We start from the raw sequence: 23,408 nt of genomic DNA on the forward strand, positions 1-23,408 counted from the left end.
AAGAAAGAGAAACAGATGGGGTATGTTGATGCCTCAGAGGTCTAAAAGGTAGTTTGCTCTATTTTCTGTCTTGCTATATATTTTTTGAGAAGGTTAGTAAGCACCCACAGATCCGTCCTGTTTTTAAGAGATTGGATGCAGCCACCTTGACATCAAACAGGTTTGTGGAAAATTGTTTTGGAGTCTAAACTTCAGTGTTTTTTCATTTATCATTGTAGTTTTTCTTTATTAAATAAATTTAATGGTCTGACTGAGACCCTGTATACCGTATGAATTAAAAGGTTGTCCCACCCCAAAACATAAATGTTAATCCTAGATAAAACTGAGCTTGAAAAAGTGTCATGCTGCATTCACAGACACCTACAAATAGCTGCGTTTTTCATCAAGCTTTCAAATGATGCTAAAAGGAAAATGATTTTTAAGCATGTTTCAATGACTTAGCCTGAAACAAGTGGACCTTGGTCTCAGTCTGTGGTACCAACAATGCTACCAACATCTGATTTTTCAGTACATTTCAGTTCTACATGTGGGCCCATGTTATTAGGCACAGCCTACCTTTACACAAACACAAGTTCACCAACCATAACATCTCCCACAGAGACTCTGAGCTGACAGCAACAGCTGGCAGACAAAAAGAGACAAGATGGATCAATTTTTACCATCTGTTATACAGATCTGTTCGGTTCTGGAGTGCAAGAATAATGAGCTTGATTATGTCACAGAGCTGCATTTATCAAAAGCTCCAGCAGAGCCAACAGGATACAGTCTAAAGTCCTACCTCCATGTTGCTGTTGTCACAGGGTTTTCTCTGGGGAGGTAGTGGTATATTGGGGTTGGTAAGTTGTTGACCTCAGAGCACTGAGGGTAATTGCACCACTACAGCGGGGAAGGATATTATTGGCTTGTTTCAGCAGGTGTTAAAACACCTGTTTAAACACTTGTTTCAGTTGGAATACTTCATTAATTCTTGGCCAATAAGTTGTGTGTTTGTCAGAGAAGCAGCAGTTTGATCAGAGTGAAACAGCTGATCTCATTAGTTGTATTACAAAAAATTTCATCCTTGCATGGCAGATTTCATTCAAGCTGCATCTTATCCAGTTTGTTACTTTCTGGTAAATTTGTATATTCTGAAATATGCTTTCTGTTAATTACTGTATAAAACGCCTCAGGTCCATACAAATTGGGCCACTATGGAAAATGTTTAGAACCTAGCTGGCGGCATCAGAAGAAAATATACTTAATTTTGTGGCCACAGACAACTAATTCATCAACAACTTTCCCAATGACCGCATATTAAGTTTCAGACTGCGAGCTAATTATGACAGTGTGCTTAATTGCAAGAGATAGCAGGATGTCATTGTAGGAAACCATATTATTCTATAATAATTTGGTCTAAACTCAGTTACATCATTATATTTCATTCCAAGATTAAAATGAAATTAAATCAATATTATCTGTGTTACATGCCTGCTGTACTTTCCATGCATCGCTAACGCATGGCCACAAGTTAGTTCTCTTACTTGCGCATGTTCGTAATCCGTGGCCACGACTTGGGAATGCTGGTTAATATATTTTCTATTGATGTCACCAGACTGGCTCCATAAAATCATAAACATAAAGATAATCTAATGATTGACAAATCTAAATAACCAATAACTTCATTCATAATTAAACTATAAAACATCCATTTTTTACCAGTAAGAAATTACTATTTTAATGAAAAACATTCGCTCATCTTGACTTTAATGGCACTAACAAGTCTCAAGTTTGTTTTGTTTTCATCTCTTTCAGTGATTGAGTAGATTTGTTATAAAGCTTAACAAGCAAACAGCAACATTTAAACTAAAGTTGTACCAAAGTGTTTAAAGATACAGCATTTAGACAGCTACAATAAACAACGTCTCAGGTTCATGCATACTTGCATGACTTGCAGTTTTAAGAACTCTGTTTATCACCTGTGCAGAAATGAATTTAAACTGAAGATCTAAATATCATCAAACATAATAAAACAAATACTTTCGAGTCTATATGTTGCCATGGCCCGATAAGCATCCAACTAGTAAAGAAAAAGCTAATAAAATTGAGACCGTGCAAGAGTTGACCCTCTACTCTGTTTCCATGCAGCCGTTCATCAGCCCACAGGCATCTTTGATTTTGTTCAAATTAGAGGCGACAGCCTGGTGTACATCAAAGAGAAACATTCATTTAACATAGCACTGGTTGCCCCAGAAATCCTGGTAATAATACTAACATAAATGTTTTATCTTGACTGCTTTTTTATGTGAAATGTTTGTATTTGAAGTCGCTTGCATTACATCACACACGCCACACAACACTCAATCTGATGGTGCTGTACTGATGAATATCCTGACAAGTTGCACATTATACATTTAAAGTAACATCCTATTGTGTTGCATATTTGACCTAATTTGCAAATTAAAATGATAATACAGTAGCTGCAGTAGGCTTTTCCAGATCATACACCAAGCTTTTTGTTATGTATTATTAACACGTTGCAACGATTACACTGACTACTGCACATTGTTTCAAGTTGCACCGTAAATACATTTTTCTCAGAGACAAAGAATAGTGTTCTACTTTGTTTGCTGTGTAAGATGTTAACGTACCCTGGAATATAAAACATCATGATTTACAGTGTGCTTGCTGGGCTTGTTTTTTTGTTTTTTTTGTTTTTGTTTTTGTTTTTTTTTTCCTTTCATATTTGCTTGACTTCAGTGAGAAACACCTGATTTTGTAGCTTCTAAATGCAGCCGTTTAACAGGACAGTGAAGTTTTAGAGCATGTTGGGAGACAAAAATAGCTCCATCCTACAGGCAAAAATGCTGCTATTAAAGTCATAAGGTAAAAAGTGAAGATTAAGCTTTAAAATGACTGTACCTACACACCAGTACTGTTTTCTTACTGTTTAGGTCTATGCATGGCATTAGGTTAAGGCCCTGTTTACACCTCAACGCTGAGACAGAAAAAGTTTTGTTGCGTTCTGGCCTCTTGTTTACACGGTAAAAGAGTTTTGGGTGGATAAAACCGCAAAGATTTGACAATGGCCTCCAGAGGGAAATTTTCTCATAACTCAATGCGAGTCCCGTCAGTGTAAACTGGAATTTGAATCTTTTGGCAGCGATGACATCTTTCACGTCATCTTCCACTTCAACACTCAGACCCTGCTTAACCCGCGAAACCCGCGAAAACAGTAATGGCAGACCTCTATCACGTTTGTAGTGCTACATCTTTTTAATTTCTTTGGTCTGTTGAAATAAGACCTGTTTCTGGTGGAGTATTTATGCTGATGTATCAGCGAAGATGCAGCTTGATGTCTCATGCTTTGACGGGAGCACCATGTTGTAAAAATGGACCAATGGTGACCTGACTTTAAGAAAATTAAAAACTTGGTTTCTGCCTTCAGACTGTTTAATCTGCTGAGCCATTAAGCAACCAAATCATTTTATCCACACGTGTAGTCACAAGCAAGCTCTGTTTCAATTTCTATGTGTTTCAAAGAGCACTGGCTACGTAGGCTACGGCTCCAGCCCATCGCCCATTAACTGTCAAAAGTTTAATAATCAAGGCTTTCCGATTCTTACCGGGATTTTCCTCAGTGAAATTTACATTGTGAAACCCAAATGGAGCCAAAAATTTTACTTTTACTTTATTTCTTCTCATTCATACCTGTTCCTTGAAACTGAAAACTTCTTTTTTCATTAATCACTTAAAAATCCACTAAATCAATATTACATGATTTCAGTGTCATTGATGTATTTGGCTTTGTCACGTTTCTACTATAGTGAGCGAAATTAAATACAACGTACTTCCCGGCCCTGGACTGAATTCTGAAAAACGGGAAAAATGAGGCCGCAAAAGATCCACCACCAGTAGCTTTCACTACATGCCCAAAGAAGTGTGGGTTTGTCGGGTGGATATAGAGGCGTCTTTCAAATGGGACAATGCTTGGTACGCCACTGTGATGTATGTAGCTGACGAACCAGCAATCCAAAGCGAAAAGACCCAATTTTGAGACACAGCTACAGTTTGTAGTAAAAAAAACAATTAAATTAGCCTTTATTAAATTTATTAATTTAAGTATTAAGTATTTCAGCCCTTTATCACACTATTTTGAATAAGTGTAACTATATGTTGGCAGATGTATCAGAAAACATTACTAGAGCCATTCACATAAAAAACAAAGATAATTTATTATAAAAAAAAACAATATGTAGAAAAAGTGTTTTAAAAAACCTTTTTTTTTATCAAACTATTACCAATTGAATGGTTTTTCAGTGCTGCCACAATGACACTCTGAGCAGAATAAAGATCGTAACAAGAGGCGTTATCTATAACTGCTGCACCAGCAGTGTGAACGCAGTCAGATGGATCCCACTGTGTTTACATATAAAGCGAAAGCTCATTGTGGTGGCTTTTCTAACAGACTCTATTGTCTCTGGCTTTGTTCAAGGCCTTAATAGTAAGAATTAGAGTCTTGATGCATTTCCTAACAAAGATTTAGTCTAATTTAGGTAAAAGACTAAAAAAAATTTACAGATTAAAGTCAAGAACCCAAGAATTAGTGATCAAAGTATTAAAGTAGTCCCCCACTAATCCCACCCTGCTGTTAGAGTTTGACCACAAACATCTTTGGGAATCATGTTGACAGACTGTACATAAATCTCATTTGTTATATATAAAAAAAGACCATGTGTAGAAAAACTGTTTTAAAATACTTTTTATCAAACTATTTCCAATTTAATAGTTTTTCGGTGTTTAAGTGACCCAACAGAGATTCTGTGTTCTGCAAGATTAAATGTAAAAATATTGTATTAGTATCAGTGAACACAATTTAAAAACACAATGAGGAAACGCCAAATAAATATCAGTTACTGCCATAATCTCATTTGCCAGTGATTGTAGTCTATAAGCTGAATATTGGCCTTTACAGATGTTAGGCTGTCAGTTTCAGTACGGTACTCTAACATAATACATTTTTAAATAGTTGTTTATTGATTAACATAGTGGGAATAAACAGTAATGAATTAAAAGCACAACAGAAGGGCAGCAGCTGAAATATTGTGGTTCATAAAGAAATCATGAGAATTATGGCACACCACTAATTGTCATTGTCATGGGAGACATGAACATTCACATTGACAAACCACAGGCAACTGACTTTCTGGCTCTCATCTACTCTTTCAATCTCAAACTGGTACAGACTCCTCCAACACACAAAGCTGGCAATACTCTTGACTTGGTGCTGACCAGAAACTGCTCCACAGCCGACCTGTCCGTCACCCCGCTGCACCTCTCTGACCACTTCCTGGTTAAATTCTCTGTCTTCCTTCCTCATGTCAATCAAGCAGCTCCAAAAATGGTGTCCTACCGCAGAAACTTGAGATCCCTCAGACCTACACAGCTGTCTGATGAGGTTTACTCTACCCTCCCTTCCCACTCAGACTTCTCCTTACTGTCTGTTAATGAGGCTACAGAAACACTCTGCTCCTCTCTCGCCTCCTCTCTGGACAAACTCTGTCCTCTGGTGTCAAAACCAGCCAGACAAAACCCTCCCAGTCCATGGCTCACAGAGGCTCTAAGGGATCACAGAGCCGGACTCGGGGCGGCTGAAAGAAAGTGGTGCAAATCAAAAGAGCACACTGACTTGTCTGAGTACCAGCAAAAACTTGTAACTTTCACATCCACCCTAAAGGCGGCCAAGATAGCCTTTTATCAGAACAAGATCCGCAATGCTCCCAACACACGACAACTGTTCATGGCGTTTAACTCTCTTCTATCTCCACCACCTGCTCAGCCTCCCACTGTGCTGACTGCAGAAATGTTTGCTTCCTACTTCACTGAAAAGGTTGCTACCATCAGTAACCAATTCACTGAGCCTGACCAACTCAGCCTTGCCAAACCAGTTACTGGTGCCTCACTCTGCTCTTTCCGCTGTCTGAATGAGGACGAAGTCTCTAAACTTCTAGTCAGCTCAAAACCCACAACCTGTCCTCTTGATCCTGTTCCCTCTGACATCCTGCAGAGCATTTTACCTACAGTCAAATCTGCAGTAACTCATATTATCAACTCCTCTCTTAAATCCGGTGTCTTTCCTTCTGCCTTCAGGCAAGCTCGGGTTACCCCACTGCTGAAGAAACCCACACTCAACCCAGCCCAGGTTGAAAACTACCAGCCGGTCTCATTGCTTCCATTCATGTCTAAACTACTAGAGCGTGCCGTCTTCAGTCAGGTCTCACAGTTCCTCCAAGACAACAACCTGTTAGATCCACATCAATCTGGATATAGGCAAGGTCACTCTACTGAAATTGCTCTCCTGTCAGTTACTGATTCCCTACGGCTTGCCAGATCCACTGGTCAATCCTCAGTCCTTATACTGCTGGACCTGTCGGCTGCCTTTGACACGGTCAACCATCATATACTGTTCTCCAAACTCTTGGAGCTTGGCATCTCAGGATCTGTCCTCTCGTGGTTTACATCCTACCTCACAGGGAGATCATTCAAAGTATCTTGGCGAAGGGGCGTGTCCAGATCACATGGGCTGACAACAGGGGTGCCTCAGGGCTCGGTGCTCGGCCCTCTTCTCTTTTCCCTATACACCTCCTCACTCGGTGCAGTCATTGGCTCTCATGGTTTCTCCTACCACTGCTATGCAGATGACACTCAGCTTTTCCTTTCTTTCCCACCTGATGACACAACCGTCTCAATGCGAATATCAGCATGCCTTGCTGATATCTCCGCATGGATGAAGGATCGCCACCTTCAGCTAAATCTGTCCAAGCTTATTGTCTTTCCAGCCAATCCTTCTTTACCGCCACAGATAAGTGTGCAGCTTGACTCAATCACACTAGTGCCTACATCTTCTACCAGGAATCTTGGTGTCATGGTAGACAACCAGCTGACCTTTAAGGACCATGTTGCCTCGGTTTCCCGGTCTTGCCGATTTGCTCTCTACAACATCAGGAGGATCAGACCCTACCTGACTGAACACACGACCCAGCTCCTGGTCCAGGCTCTGGTCATTTCACGCATTGACTACTGCAACTCCTTACTGTCTGGCCTGTCTGCATGCTCAGTTAAACCTCTGCAGATGATCCAGAATGCAGCAGCACATCTGGTCTTCAACCAGCCCAAAAGAGCTCATGTCACCCCACTGCTAATTGCTCTTCACTGGCTTCCAGTTGCAGCACGCATCAAATTCAAAGCTCTGCTTCTGGCTTACAAAACAATAACCCAAACGGCTCCGGTCTACCTCCACTCCTTAATCCAGAGCTACACTCCCTCTCGAAACTTACGCTCTACCAGTGAAAGACGCCTAGTGCTCCCACCACAACGTGGCGCAAAATCAGTAGCTAGACTCTTCTCCTCTGTTGTTCCCTGGTGGTGGAACGATCTACCAAACTCTGTCCGATCCGCAGAGTTCGTATCCACTTTTAAGACCAAGCTAAAGACTCAGTTGTTCAAGGAGCATTTCCACATTTAGTTTAACTAAATGAGTCAGAAAGATTTGTCCAGCTTTTTGGCTCAACCAAGTACTGAAGAAGCTGTGTGCACTCATGCCCAAAATGATATTGTGTGATGAAATCATGCACTTATGCCCAAGTTGATATTATGTGATGAAATCATGCACTTATGACCAAGTTGATATTGTGTGATGAAATCGTGATCCTGTATTTAAATAAAATGACTAAAAAAAAAAAAAAAAAAAAAAAAAAAAAAATTATATGCACTGCACTAGCACTACATGACAGCACCTGGGTCCAACTGACTCAAAAGCGGTCTGACTATCACTTAATTATGACGTCCCATCTTGTTGGAATTCATGCTTGTGTTGTTCTTACTCTCAAATGTAAGTCGCTTTGGATAAAAGCGTCTGCTAAATGACTGTAGAATAGAATAGAATAATAAAAACACTACCAGCTAACAGAGATGTAATCTAGATATTTTGTTGAAGAATCTCAAAGCTTTAAGTGTTTTCATCTGTGAAGAAGACTTGTAGAGTACCCATTTAGATATGATAAGATTAGACATTCATAATAATATCGTGGATAAAGAGGTCAAACATGAATAGACTGATATCAGACACAGTGTGAAGGGCAATTTGAAGAGAAAGATTAGAGGAAAGTAACACCACTGAGAGAGAAAGAGTTATGTAAGAGTGTGTTAACACACCTCCCTGCTACCAGGCCGAGTCTTCCTCACAGACAAGTAGAAAACCACAGGTCTTTGTTTGGTTTCTAAAAACACGAGACGATACGCTCCTATCCTTGTCTCCATGGTAACTGCATCCTCCTCCCCATCGCTCACACTTTTACATTCTGCTGTTGTTTCACCTTGTTTCACACACAAATACAGTTTTACTTTCTTGTTCAGTTGTGTCTCATGAAAACACACATGCTTGTGCCTCTTTGTTGTTTTTCCTACATCAGGACAACTTCATTCAAAGCATGTCCTCAATAACACACATGTGCACGCACAGGTGCTCAGGTGTGGTTAAATAAACCCACATTCCCATCTTTATGTTTGCATGGCTTGTTTCTTTGATGACGCTGTGTGAGATCTGCTTTAAAGCCCTAAAACACACACAGGCTTTAACACACGTTTTTACACACATCACTTTTCATGGATGATTTATGGAAGAAGACATAAAGAAATAACAAAGTTCTGGTACTGAAATTGTTTTGGGATAAGATTTTTTTGCTTATGTTTTTTTTTTTTTTTTCATAATCTGACATGAAAATTAATGAGCTGTGTAACGTTTAGAGCATCAATAAAGACCTAGATAGATACAAAACATTATAAACTCTGAATTTTTCTGTTTAACATTTAACAGATTTTTTTTCTTATCCTTTTACATGTATTTAATAAGTATATCATGTACTGCTACTGTACCATTGCTTCTTCCACTGTTTATTTCAAACATGTAATATTTACAGCTTCACATTTCCTTCTCCTCATGTCTGAAAAGACACGCATTACATTTTGTACCGTCTTTTAAACTTGTAGATGGTTTTACTTTGCTTTCATTTATCTGGTAATCTGTTGCATAATTTTACCCTGATATTGAAACACACATACTTTTAAAAGTTGTCTGAACACGTCCCATTTTTAAATTCAGTTTCCCTCTTAAACGAAACCCCTTCTCTATCTAAAAACAAACTCTTTAGTTTATTATGATAAGTTCATTTGTGTGATCTCTATTTCCTACATTATTTATCAATCTATTGTCCCTTTTCTGGACTTTATTTATTGTTTGTCAATTACTTGTGTATGTATTTACCCACGTCTCTACACAGTAACTCAAGTATGGTAAAATGTAAACAACAGCACCGGTCTCATTCTCTTTCTTGTATTGTTCTTTCTCCCAGATGTAAGTCGCATTGTACAATGTAAAGTATGTAGTGCTTAATGTAGCTTTGTAGTCCAAATTCTTTTCTATTCTATTCTATTCTATTCTACAGTCATTTAGCAGACGCTTTTCTCCAAACTGACTTAAATGCCAAGGTGGTTAGGCAGCAGCATTTAGAGTCTTGCGTAAGGACCCAACTGTTCCAGTTCCAGTTTTCTATTGAACTTTGCATGCAAAGTTTGCATAATCATGCATAAATGGTGATACCAAGATTCCTTTGAGATGTAGAATTAGAAAATATAAATTATGAAAGTGCTGTGAAACTGCACGGAGCAGTGGCATGGATGTTAACTGAAAGAGAAAATTGGTGAGGAACTGTCAAGTAATTTAATTAACTTAAAGCTGGTTTAATTCACGTAATTATTTCAATATGAAAACGGAGCCGTATTTATGAGATCTATGGGATCAGAGCCTGACGTCAAACATTCACACAAGTCGTCCGACTTTTTTATTATTATTATTATTTTATTTTTTTTAGTATTATTATTATTATTATTCCTAGTAGCAGTATCAGTAGTTGTAGTAAAAGCATGTGTAATTATTCAGACACCTGTTGTTTTTATTGTATTTGACTGCAACTGTCTCCTATTGACATCTCATCCAGCCTTTCTTTATATGTTCTTTAGTGAGTAATGCAGTGTGTGTGTAGGTGTATGTGTGTCAGGAATGTGTGGGTGGCTGATGGCCCATTCTCCGTCTTCCTCCTCCATCACTGCAACCTGAGGCGATTAGACAGTCGATGGTGTCGCTCTGCAGCACTTCCTGCTCCCACAATGACACTGAGCAGAATAAAGATCGTAACAAGAGGCGTTATCTATAACTGCTGCACCAGCAGTGTTATCCCACTGTGTTTACATATAAAGCGAAAGCTCATTGTGGTGGCTTTTCTAACAGACTCTATTGGCTTTCGCTTTGTTCAAGGCCTTAATAGTAAGAATTAAAGTCTTGATGCATTTCCTAACAAAGACTTAGTCTGATTTAGGCAAAAGACTGAAAAAAATAGCAAATTAAAGTCAAGAACCCAAGAATTAGTGATCAAAGTAGTCCCCCACTAATCCCACGCTGCTGTGAGAGTTTGATCACAAACATCTTTGGGAATCATGTTGACAGACTGTACTGTCTGAATCCACGGCACAGACAAGTACAGGGCCTCAATCCCCATCCCTAGAACGAAACAGATGCATATAAAGATGCCGTTTTGACAGCAGGAATCTCGTTTTCAGTCTAGGAACCAGGTGCTGAAGAGGGACATTTTACAGTACTTTAGAAGTCACTGTTAACCTTCACGGTGGGACTTCAGTGTTTCTGGTTGACCAAGTCATGCCCATTTTTTCCCTTATTGTCAGAAACATCAAGATGTTTTGCACAGAACAATAGTTAAACAGTACACACATTAAATTTGTTCACATATACACAATATATCATGAACTGCATGCACACCGGGTTCCTCAAAGTTTTTGGTTTAGTTTTAAAATTGACTGATGCATAAAAGAGTTTTTCAGTCTTACTTTATTGAACTTAGGAACCCGGTACCTTCATCTAGATGGTAGGACCTCATTCTCTGTGTTCAGTGCATGATTTAAATCAGATGTTATGTTCTTGGCCAGTCTCAGCATATTTGTCTGCTAAGATGTTTCATAGAGTGCGTGTAAAGTTTGTCCTATGGTCTTGGAGCATATTGAATGAAAAAGAGGACATTACCTCTTCATCCTCTTCATCGGTTACTTTCTACAGCATGAATAAAAACACCAGCGACCCATGAAATGTTTGGCATCGATTTTTTGTGAATGCAGCTGGTGAGCTTCATGGTTTGACTGTGGCCAGAGCTGAAGCCCTCAGTGGACTTTGCCTAATCTACTTTAGACATCAGTAGAAATCTCTGGGTGTTTTACCTCAAATGCAACCTGAAAGTCCTGCAGACTTTTAAGTCATTTTAAACATTTTTGGTCCTTCTTTTGCTCTATGCTGTTCCTGTGTAGCCTTGTGGTTACCGTGTTGTGGTCTTTCAGATTTAGTGAAGCCAACTGTTACAGAGACTTGTGGCTTCATAAATCACTTCGTAAAGAGGCTCAGATCCAGGTGGCTCTGAATCCTCAGCCCTCCGTGAACATGGGCTTTTTATAAAACCATCTCTTTTCAGTCAAAATAAATGTTAATAACAAATGATTTATTATCATTGCTGAGCAGATTCTCTAAGAAGGGTTTTAGTTACATTTAAAGCTTGATTTCTTTAATGTTTTTTGCTCTTTCTTTTGCTTTTTTGAGTCTGTTGCTACTTATTTGTTTTATTTTGCTTTGTTCTTGTGTCTTAATTCATCCACTTGTTCAACCGTAATTGGTTTAAACACGCTTTATAAATAAACCTGATTTGATTTGATATATTTGAGTTTACTCCAGCTATTGTTCAGTCTGAGTGAATTTCCAATAGATGGGAACTGAGTTTATTTTGTGAGAATTGACTTGCTGCCATGATGATTTTACTTATAATGGTGCAGGCTAATTGGTGTTTTAGACGTGTTGTACCCCAGTTTTTCCCCATTTCCACCACAGTACATCAGTGGTCTTAAAAAAGAGAAGAAGACACAATCTTAAAATGTTCAGATCCCCGTTTGAACTTAACCTTGTCTGTGTAAAAGGACATTATTGTCAATTTTTCTGTGAATAATCACAGCAGTCTTGCATTTATTATGTATGCATTATTCATAAAACAAGAGGACCAGCAAAATATCTCATCTGCAGTAGGAAAACATTCATAAACTCATAAACAGTAGTAAAAAAAAGCTCACTGCTGTGGTTCATTGAGGTGTCTGAGTGAAAAGATAGACATCTGAATACAGATTCAGATTGTCTTTTGAGGCTCAGTTGGCTGAGGAGGATTATGTGAAACACATGAAAGCATCAGTGTAAAAGCAGAAATTCATCTCCACTGTAGAGAGATGTTTGGCCCTCACAGAAGGAGGTTTTATTCAATAAACTGCTTATTTTCTGCCTTCTGAGGAGATCAAAAGCGTCACTGACACCCTTTGCTTTAAATAGTCTTCAAATAGAGGGTGGTGGTACTAGTTAGGGCTGGACACCAAAAAGTCTTATCAGAAACAGAGCTATGAGTTATTAAATGTTTATCTGCGTATCACAGTTCGTGGAGGATGAGGACCCAAATGCAAAGTAAAGAGGCAGACAGGTGCAGGAAGGGTGGGAAAAATAAAACAGAGACACATACTAATACAGTAAAGACGTCGATCTGGCAGTGAATAAATTAAACCAAGGGGTATATATACCGTATTTACACTGAGGTGAACTAACAAGGAGCAGGTGAAGCAAATTCAGCAAATGAAACCAGATGTGCTGATGAACAGGAGGCGAACAGAACACAGAAGGGGACAAACCTAAAACTAAAACAGGAAGCTAGACAGGACTGAGACAGTGAAAATCAAAAAGACAGGAGAATAACAAGAACTAAACCAAAAGGACCACACAGCATGACACTGCAAAGCTAATGTTAGATTTTGTTTTTCATGCCTTGCATCTTCTGCATAAATAATTCGATGCACAGCCTAATTTTTCCCATCCTCCATTTCAGAAACTCTACTTCTGCTTTCATTTTACATTAGCACTCAGATTTCTCTTCATTGGGCCTCTCAACACTAGCCTTTCATCTTGGTTTCAGTATGTTGAAGTGTTTGCGAGCAGAAAATATAACCTTTTCTTCTTCTGTATCTCCCTGTCTTTGGTTTCTCCTCACAGAAAGTCAGTGAAAAGGTTGGAGGAGCAGAAGGGACCAAGCTAGATGATGACTTTAAAGAAATGGAAAAGGTAATGGCCTCTATGTTTTTTGTCTTCACGCAACTTCTGACCTTTTATATCTATATTTTACATAAACACATTATACAAAAGATATTACCCTGATTAACCATAATAATTCCTTAAGTATTACAGCCATGTATCTCAGCTCACCATAATTACTAAAACCAAGGGGCAACAGATGGAGCTTCTGTTCCTAAATCTGTTGATTAAAAACCCTAAAATGATCCCAAAAAGATACTTCAGTGAGTTAATGGTCAAACCCAAGAACAAGTAAATTCAGATGTTTTTGCAGATTGAAAAAAAAAAAAAAAAAAAAAACACCAGAAAGGGAATTTTTAAACTGTTTTAGCAAAAGCAGATTTGCTTTGGTGGTTTTTTGTTTCAAGTCTCTGTGCTAAGCTAAGCTAAGCTAACCAGCTCTTAGCTTTAGTTTTATATCAAATAGAAACAGTTAGAGCCACTCTGACCGAAAGTAACTTAAAAACCTTTTAATATGCACCTCAAAATCTCACAAATTTGATTTTATTTAATCTGCACTGAAGAAACAGCAGAGTAGAAAATGACAATTCACTAATAAAGCAAGAAAGCCTAGCTCCAAGTGGAGACTCGAGAAGCTAATGGTCAAGGATAAAAACAAAGTCTGGCCACAGTTTGTATTTTGTGCAGATTAACCAAAAACAACACCAGATAATAATTCCATGACCATGAGAATTTTAAGGCTAAAATTTTCTTTGTTTTAGTCTTTGTGCTAAGCTAAGCTAACAAGCTAGAAGCTGTAGCTTCCTACCAAAGAAATACAAGAGCTGTAACTTGTCTTCTGACTTCTGTGTATTCATTTATTTATTTTTTTTTTTTTTTCATAAGGCTTTAAACCGTAAGATTTCTTACACTGATATATAAATTTAAGATATTATAAAAGTAGGTTTGAAGGTTATTATTTTTTGCTTTTTATGTTGTTCTTGGCTTGTTGTCTTCTGCAGAAGGTGGACGTCACCAGCAGAGCAGTGCTGGACATCATGACCAAAACTACAGAGTACCTTCAGCCTAACCCAGGTACAGACCACGGCTGAACACACACACACACACACACAAAAACAAAACATAAAATCACTGAAAATCCTAACTCCTGCTTTCTTACAGCATCCAGAGCCAAGCTGAGCATGATCAACACCATGTCAAAGATCCGTGGGCAGGATAAAGGGCCTGGTTACCCGCAGGCTGAGTCCATCCTGGGCGATGCCATGTTGAAGTTTGGACGAGAGTTAGGAGAGGAGTCCTGCTTCGGTGAGAGGAAATCTGACCGCTGAAAATTTACTGTCTATTGTTTAACATTAAGAAAACGTTTCCTTATAAGAATTATATTTTGTTGTTAATACAGGGCAACAAATGATTTATTTTTCACTTTTATAGTTACAACCCCTTTATCTTGTTATTTTGCATCACAAGCTACTGTTTTAAACTTCTCTATAAAATGGTTTAAAAGTAGATAATTCTATCCTAATGGGAGTGATTTCTTCAAGTACTGCAATCTTTTTACCCGTCAAGGGTGTCTAAATGGTTCTATCTGAATGAAAATGCTGTGAATCACTTATCACATCCTTCACAGTCACCAAATCTCAACCTAAGTGAGTGCCTCCTAATTTAAAAGCACAATTTACCACCATCAACTGAATCCTGTTCATTAAAGAATCACATTTTATCCCAGCTGAAACTCCTTAAACCTGAAGAATCAATGCCAAGATGTGAAGCTGTTCCAGCAGCACCAAGTATATCTATATATCTATATATGGTGAATCACTCAACAATTTAATTGAAAAAATCTGTCTCAACGCTAACTCTTACGTCATATCTCAGTTCCTTCTGTTAGCCCTGCTCCTCCATTTTGCAGGGGTCTGGTGGCTCATTTCTTTTTGGAGATCAAGAAGCAGGACCCAAAGGTCCCCAACACCCCAGCTAAAGGGCTAGATGACTACTAATTTTTAATGCACTAAAGAAAAGGGACACTTTACCTGCAAAATGGAGGAATAGAGCTAAATGCCCAGCTGGAAGAAAATGGGATTAAACCTCACTCTGTCTGTCTTCCCTTCTCTTTAATTTATTTTTTATCCTACCCTCCAGGCTTGGTGCTCATCGATGCCGGCGAGGCAATGAAGGAACTCGGAGAGGTGAAAGATGCTTTGGACATGGAGGTCAAACAAAACTTCATTGACCCGCTGCAGAACCTCCACGACAAAGACCTGAAAGAGATCCAGGTGAGTAACCCCTGTTATGATGTACCACAGTGGACGTCTATTTAAGAGCTATTTTCTAGTACATGCATGGGTGAGGATGATATATTTGTAAATTAGTGGGCAGCAGTGAATCATTCAGTACACTGCCGCTCACTGTAGAATAAATAAATAATATCATATACTCTACTTACAAAATGTTAGTAGTGCATATGATATACACTGAAATATATATAAATACAGCATGAATAATCAATTGATTAATGGACTTTTTAAAGAGTTAGACTTAAAGTTTCTGTGTATCTGCTTTTCAGATATCAGTAATTTCCATCTAAAATTTCTTCCTCCAATTCAGCATCACTTGAAGAAGATGGAAGGCCGGCGTCTGGACTTTGACTACAAGAAGAAGCGTCAGGGGAAAGTTCAGGACGACGAAATCAAACAGGCACTGGAGAAGTTTGACGAGAGCAAAGAGATCGCAGAGCAGAGCATGTTTAACCTACTGGAGAGCGACGTAAGGACAATCTGAACTATCCTAATGCCGTAAAATGATTATGAGAACTGGAAATTTCTACATTTCTCTGCTCAGCCATTCCTACTACCTCAAATGCCAATTTATACATATAGAAAGAACCTAAAAAAAACACCAAAATAAAGCAATTGGAATCAGAAAAACGATTCACATTAACTCCCCAAAAAGTTATACAGGTTATTTAACTAAAAAATAATCACTAACAATCATGAATCTCTTGATAAAAGAAACAGTCTTCATAAAAGCTATATAATATCTGAATATTTTTAATTGCTCCTCCTGTTGCCATAGTGACACATTTTCAGCCAGATTGCTGCTGGTTTAAAACTGCTGCAGTAAAAACAAAGAGGAGCAGTCCTGTGCCATGCTGTTCTATGCCAGACCCGGTCCCAGCATGGGCATAAAGCAGGGCTCAGTGGTGGAACAACAGACATGTACATGTGTGTTGCAGATAGAGCAGGTGAGCCAGCTGGCAGCGTTGGTCCAGGCTCAGTTGGAATACCACAGCCGCTCTGCTGAAATCCTCCAACAGCTCTCCAGCAAGGTGGAGGACAGGTACTGATCGATCCTCCTACTTAAGATAGTAGAAAGCCAATAAAAACAAATCAAAGTGGTTCAGCAAAACCTGATGGTCTGGCTGTTTCTCCAGGATAAAAGAAGTGTCCAGTAAACCAAGAAAGGAGTACACTCCGAAGCCCAGAATGACCCTGGAGCTGCTGCCACCCAGTGAGAGCCACAATGGAGGAATACACTCTGCCAAGTCTCCCGGAAGATCACCAGGTAAGCAGCTCTATGCCAGGATGTGACAGCAGCTCAGCCCAACAGAAAACTAAACTAATTCCAGGCACAGTGATTTCATACCATGTAGTGTATCACCTCTCTCCTGTGTTATAACAGGAAAATGACAAGTGTGTCAGAGAGTCCTTGAATCCAGTTTAATAGATGATAATATCATTTATATCTGTACTTCAGGGGCTTTTCCAAGGTTGATTATAAAAAATTTGTATTTGTTTCCTTTGGTGTATTACAAAGCCTTCCGATGCCTTTGTAAAGTCTGTAAAGTGTCAAATCCTAAAATCATCAACAAAGCTAATTCTCCCAACAAATCTCCCACAAGACAATATCCTTTATATGCTGTATGGGACACGTCTTGTTGAGAGTCCCTTTTTTAATTATTTGTGGGATTATGTAACATCTTTGCATTATGCCCTCCATGTAGCTGGTTTTATATGTCCTTCTATTTAGAACTACGTCTGGGAAGAGTTTGGTCAGGACTTGTTTATACTTGCACAGAGATCTCCTTGCTCTCCTGTAGGCAGGTATTATTTCAGCATAGACAGACATGCAGTACTCCAAAAGAAGCTAACAGCATATGGGCTTCAGAGGTGAAACTACGTGTTTATCAAATGCTGATCGGCTGAAAATTAGAAGAAGATCTGTAGAAGCTGTAGAAGATTTGGGCTGAGCCACTCAGTTCAAGCTTACTTGATTGCATCCTGGAATTCATATGGATGTTATTTCCACACTTGCCACCTACCTAAACATTTTTGCAAACCAATCATAACCACATCCACATGGCAACACACCTACAGAAGCAGCTTACCCAACAGGGAAGCTGTCAGCCTTGCAGAAACTGCTTCTGGAGGGCTTAAACAGCACGACAGAGTCTGTGGTGTTCAGTTGGCCTCCAAACTGCCCAGAAACCAGTCTGATTGGATCTGATGGCGTTCTGTAGAAAGTAAGCCCAATACTCAAAGACTGCACCCCACAATCCACAGAGCCCAAACAATGTATTGCTAATGTCCTGGTACCTGGACACCCTCAGATGTCTGTTGTCCATGCCCTGACTGGTCAGCACTTATGACAGCATGAGAAGGACATGCACAATATTAACATTGTCACGTTGTTTTGTCGCAAATTTGTCTGTTATGAAAGAAGAATCTTAATCAGTGCAGGCCTGCAGTTTATAGCCAACAAACTGGTTTTGTATATTATAATGTTCATGAAGCTTTGCTTCCACTTGGCATTGCAAGCCTGGTTGTAGAAGTGAGGTTTAATGTAGCTGCTACTGGCAATTTCTGATGAGACTATAGCCCTGTTTCCACCAAAGGGACCGGCTCAGAACAGGATGGGTCATGGACCCATCCTACTTTTTCGTGACCCTTCTCTTTGGGTCCCAATCTTACCAATCTGACCCTGCAATCTGTTAATTGGTCAAATAAATCATCACTTCCTGTGCAACTCGGCAATAAGAACAAAGCAGTAACTTGGTTAAATATAGTGTGGATTTTTGTTGTTTAAAGCCATGTGCCAAGAAGAAAGAGTACAAACTTCTGGATATCCACCACTCTTGTGCGTGGTTTCTGCGTTTAGTTCTTTGTCATTATTTTTCAAGAAAGGCATGGCGCCACTATGACATCAGGCTATTACATAGCCAATGCATCTATCGCTATTGGTCTTCTACGCTGCCTACCTGGTAAGGGCATGGATGACTGTGGAAACACATCAGAGATTAGAGTTTAGCAAACCAAACCGTCCTGTCCCGAGTTAGAGCCATTGTTGGACACAGGGCTTAAGCTACATAGCTTATTAGCTCTGAACACTATGATGGAAACAAGCTTGATCCACAGTTTTTATTTAATGACATTTAAAGATTAAAACACTCCCAACATTAAAATTGTAAGTATTGCCTCTTCATGATCCTGATTGGTCAATGAAACAAGGGTGAACGTTGGTTTTTTTTTGTTTTTTTTTTAGTGAAAACACTGTGATTAAAAACAAGCTGAGCTGTAGATTCAAGCTCTTTGTTTCCTTCCCCTCCCAGCCCCCATGGACCAGCCATGTTGTCGAGCATTGTATGACTTCGAGCCAGAGAACGAAGGCGAGCTTGGCTTCAAGGAGGGCGATGTCATCACCCTGACCAATCAGATCGACGACAACTGGTACGAGGGCATGATCAACGGCCAATCGGGCTTCTTCCCCATCAACTACGTGGATATCCTGGTACCGCTCCCTCATTAGGTCCCGTCATCGACCTGACCCTTCCCCTTCAACCAATCCAGAAACCCAGAAAACAGCCTGTACTTGCATAAACGACAAACCACGCCCTCCCTCTACTTCTTCTTCTGTGCTTCTGTGTGATTCTGCTTTCACAAAACGGACGGATATGAGAGAGGGGCCAGACAAGACCATAAACGAGTGATAAGAGGAAAAGAGGAGGAATATAGCGTGAGAGATGCAGAAGAGAAGGATTGAAAAAGACAGGAAGATGAAGAAATGATGCGCGCTGCTCAGCCTGGAAACACTGGACACTAATGAGGCTCTGGAGACTTGCAAATAAGGCACGGTGTATATGTATGTGCATGTCTGTATGTGCGTTTCGACCTGTTTGTACTCTGTTATGATGAAGCCAGCACAAATTCCTGCCTGACAGCTTCTTCTCTGTCTTCATGCTTTCTCTTAATATGACTGTCTACCTTGACTCACCTTCTTGTACTTTTCTTTAGCCCTAGATTTCTCGGCAACCATCACAGTCATCCTTACTTTCTCTCCAATTTTTTTCTCTGTCATTCTTCCTTCCTTCTTTAGCTAGCATTGCCTTTTACGTGGCTCCATTTAATACAGGGGCTTGTGGCTCAAATCCCAGAGCTACAACAAGTCATCCAATCTCTCTGTTTTTGAGAATATCTTGTCCTCCTTCTTGTCCTTTTGTCAGGTACTCTGCCTGTCTCAGAGTCTGCATATAATTTTAATTCTGTGGTTTTAATGCATGAACCAGCCAAATGAGAACTTTAAGCGATAAGATACCAGAGAAGTTCAGGTTTCTGGAGTGCATGGCTAACATAAAGCCGTACCTCCAATATGCCAATCATTGCAGGATGGACAAAAGTATTTCGTCATGTGCTGTGAAATCCATCTGTCTGTAGTGAGTATTTTGGAAAGGTTTATGGGTGAGGAAACCTTTTCTAAAAATTAGATATGTCAGATGAAGGAAAGAAAAGGAAGGCTTGGGGTGACATGCCCCATGGCAAAGTTGCTAACTCAATCTGAAGGTGGAACTGAACAGCACTCACTAGGTTGCTGATTTGATAAGCCTTTGGCTATTAAAGTATGTATTAAGGAAAAGACGGTTGTTTTTTGACCAGGTTAACTTAAATTAGTATACATTAACTGTTAGTGTGTACTATGTGAAATAGATGCTTGCAGATTTGTCTCATTTGTGGCTTTTGCATGCATGACTGTGTTAACAGCTACTGTATAAGCACTAGAGGGCCTTTACATTTACAAAAGCTCGTGCTCAGAACACTGTATGTGTATGCTCAGAATAAATATAGAGTGTCTGGTGCATTGCTGCCCTGCTAAAGGGCACATCCATGAAAAGCAAAGTAATTTAGGGAGAGATTATGTGCTGCCATGACTGTGTATTGTGTGAATATCTTACCGAGAAGCAATCCACCAGCTGTTAGTGAAGAATAGCCTTTGTCCAGAATATCCATAACAAGTTTCTTACAAATTTATAATTTTATAGCAAAGTTGTAGAACTTTTTTTTCTCCAATGTTCTTCAATATTTTTAATCTACTAGAAACTGGGAATTGAACAAATCTGATTCACAGACATTTATAAAACCTCTGCAGTTGGCAGGGAGTATTGATCCAGTCAAAAACACTAGAAGCTGATTTGTTGTATGGTATGACATGGCTTGGTACAGGTTTAAGCCATTTTATTTTTTCAGAACACATTGATGTAGGATGGATATTTTACTGTTGCTATAGTGATTTCATGTCCAATCAGGCTTCACTTCAACGTTGAGTATTGGGTTCAGCTCTTTTCAAAACCTCAAAAGAGGTAGTACCAAAACAGTATCAGTTAAATGGTGCTATCTCACACAAACCACAAAGCTGTACCGTACTGTACCATTAATTTACTGATAACCTTGCCGAGAATTTGTTTTTGTTTTTCTACAATGATAAGAATATACCCATACTGTAAAAAGAGAAGAGACAATAAAAGATAACTCCCCTCAAGTTAGCATAAACATTCTAGAACATTCTGACATCTCGCAACTTTTACTCATTCTGGAATGTTTCCAAAACACGGCAAAGACTTTAAAGACGTTGCAAAAATTCTAGAATCTTGGTGGAATTCCTAAAACGTTGTTTTGATTGGAATATTCCAGAACTGTAGAGCAGAATTCAGAAGACTTCATTTGTTCAGAACTGCCTTCCGGTCACAGCTGTACAGACTGAGCATTACTCATAAGACCAGTTTCCACCAGTGGGTCTGGATTATGGGGTGGGTTGGTTCGCATTTCTTTAGTTTTCACAGGCAAAAAATGAGACAGGTGCCAGAATATCCTATCCTACCCACGCTACTTTTTGAGACCCCTCCGTTTGTTACCCATCTGACTCAAAAGGTTGGAACTTGCCATACTGCAGTCCGTTGATTAAAGAGTCCCCACTTCCTGTGTGACTCGGCACTAACAACAAAGTGGGAACAGCACCAAATTTAAAGATACAAAGAATTTTTTGTTGCCACATGCCAAGAAGAACAAACACAAAATGTTGGATGTCTGCCATTCTCATCCTTTATTCTTCGTTATAATTCAAGGAAGGTATCGCAGCACAATAACATCACGCCATTACATATCTGTGATGGCATATTGTATTTGGCAGATACAGGCAGCCTATCCGACCAGAGATCAGGATCTAACAGCACCAAACCGTCCTGTACTGACCCAGACCCATTGGTAGAAAAGGACTCTATTTTCTGTTACATTTGTAAGCAGTTAAAGGTGAACGCTGGCCCTGATGGTTCTAGTTTAGTACATTATAAACAGAATAATGTGACTGGTAAAGTGGCTGTAACTGCTACTCTTCTAAAGACCTGTCCGCGTCCGTATACTGTTGTGTTGTATAAGGCAGTATTAATGAGCTTAGCAGAAACCTTATGAAATGGTTGATGTTTTTATTGTTAACGGCTTTGTAATAATGCAGCTTCTGATGTTGATGTTGACCGGTGTTATGCATATAGTGGCAAAACAATAACTTCAGAAAAATTTAAGTATTTAGTACATGTTAAAACATTAGTAAAGCCAGATTTGTCAGACTTCAGAGGTTATAGAGCTAAGTATTTTCAGTATACAGCTAGAGGTTTGAGAAGACATCTTTTGTGCTTGTTGACTGCTTTTGCTCACAAGAGTGACAGGGACTTACACTTTTAAATGTTGGACTCAAAATTAATTAAATCACTCAGTTTAATGGGTAAAGTTCTTGCTATTTTAAAAGTTCTGTCAACTCTAAAGAATGCAGAAGCTAATGTTGGGCTTCGTTTGATGTTGTATAGTGCTGGGTTAAAAATGACTCAACTATACATAAAAATATTTTCAAAATAACATATTTAAAAGTAAAACTGCACAGATTAAACATGTTTGTGGTTTTTCTATCCAGGCACTATTATCTAAAACCCACAGTCTCAGTAGGAATTTGTGGTAGTTTTGCTAATGCTAGCATGCCAGATATGGCTAACTAGAAAGCCTCTTGCTTTACATTCCTGTATTTGTGCTTCGGTGGTACAGTGTTAAAAGCAGAATACTTAAAAATATGTTGTGCCTGAATTCTGAATACCTCATCTTAAATGTTACAAATAATAAGTACAGATAAAACTATCCATTTGGAGGACATTGTTAAAAGGGTGGCTTCATTTTGAATATGTCTTTTTTTTTTTTTTTTTTTTGCTGAGTCATTACTCCTTATCAAATTGATTATATAATAGTTGTACTGTTTTACAGTAACTTTTAATTTCCATTGTCAGAGATTTATAGACATGGAGGGGACCACATGAGAATAGACCAATTCTTCATTATATTAGTTTGTAAAGACTCTTTTAATAGACAAGCGGAGCATCATGACATTATAACCATCCTTTTGTCTGTGGCCCAAAATTTATAAAGAAAGCTTGCTTGTTGGTCTATGAAAAATAGTATTGACTGAGTACAGATAGTACATAGTTGTTTTGAATTGTTTGAGGGATTTGTTTATGTTTTATTTTCAAAGCTTTATGGCTATTTCAGTGTCACAGATGCAGCTATGGCTGAGAAAGTTTGCTATCAAAAGGTATCAGAGAATAGACACTCAAAGAAAAAAAATCTGTAATACAATGTTTGGCTGGAGGATCGAAAACTTTGCAGCTATAATAGATTTTTAACATAAATAGTAATGAAAACTGCAGTTTCAAGCTAATTGCAGAGATTTAGTACCTTCAACTTATCAACTGTCAATAAACTATAAATACAAAGGCAATAAGCTGTGGTGTTATAATAAAATGTCACGTTTCAATAAGAGGAAGAGAAAAGATCTATCTATCTATCTATCTATCTATCTATCTATCTATCTATCTATCTATCTATCTATCTATCTA

The 23,408-nt window shown here is 38.9% G+C and overlaps 1 protein-coding gene across 2 annotated transcripts in view; it reads left to right on the forward strand.

The window, feature by feature from the left end:
* Positions 1-19,632, forward strand: part of LOC121639777 (endophilin-A1-like) — a 52,587-nt gene extending 32,955 nt beyond the window's left edge. For both annotated transcript variants that reach the window (XM_041985268.1, XM_041985269.1), the window contains exons 2-9: positions 13,172-13,240; positions 14,212-14,284; positions 14,372-14,515; positions 15,350-15,483; positions 15,815-15,973; positions 16,443-16,546; positions 16,641-16,771; positions 18,816-19,632. In XM_041985268.1, the coding sequence (XP_041841202.1) occupies positions 13,172-13,240; positions 14,212-14,284; positions 14,372-14,515; positions 15,350-15,483; positions 15,815-15,973; positions 16,443-16,546; positions 16,641-16,771; positions 18,816-19,012 (1,011 nt within the window). In that variant the 3' untranslated portion in view covers positions 19,013-19,632. The remainder of the gene's footprint in view (positions 1-13,171; positions 13,241-14,211; positions 14,285-14,371; positions 14,516-15,349; positions 15,484-15,814; positions 15,974-16,442; positions 16,547-16,640; positions 16,772-18,815) is intronic.
* Positions 19,633-23,408: the final 3,776 nt, after the last annotated feature.

Source organism: Melanotaenia boesemani, chromosome 5, assembly GCF_017639745.1.
Source record: "Melanotaenia boesemani isolate fMelBoe1 chromosome 5, fMelBoe1.pri, whole genome shotgun sequence".
In the NCBI taxonomy this organism is placed as follows: domain Eukaryota; kingdom Metazoa; phylum Chordata; class Actinopteri; order Atheriniformes; family Melanotaeniidae; genus Melanotaenia; species Melanotaenia boesemani.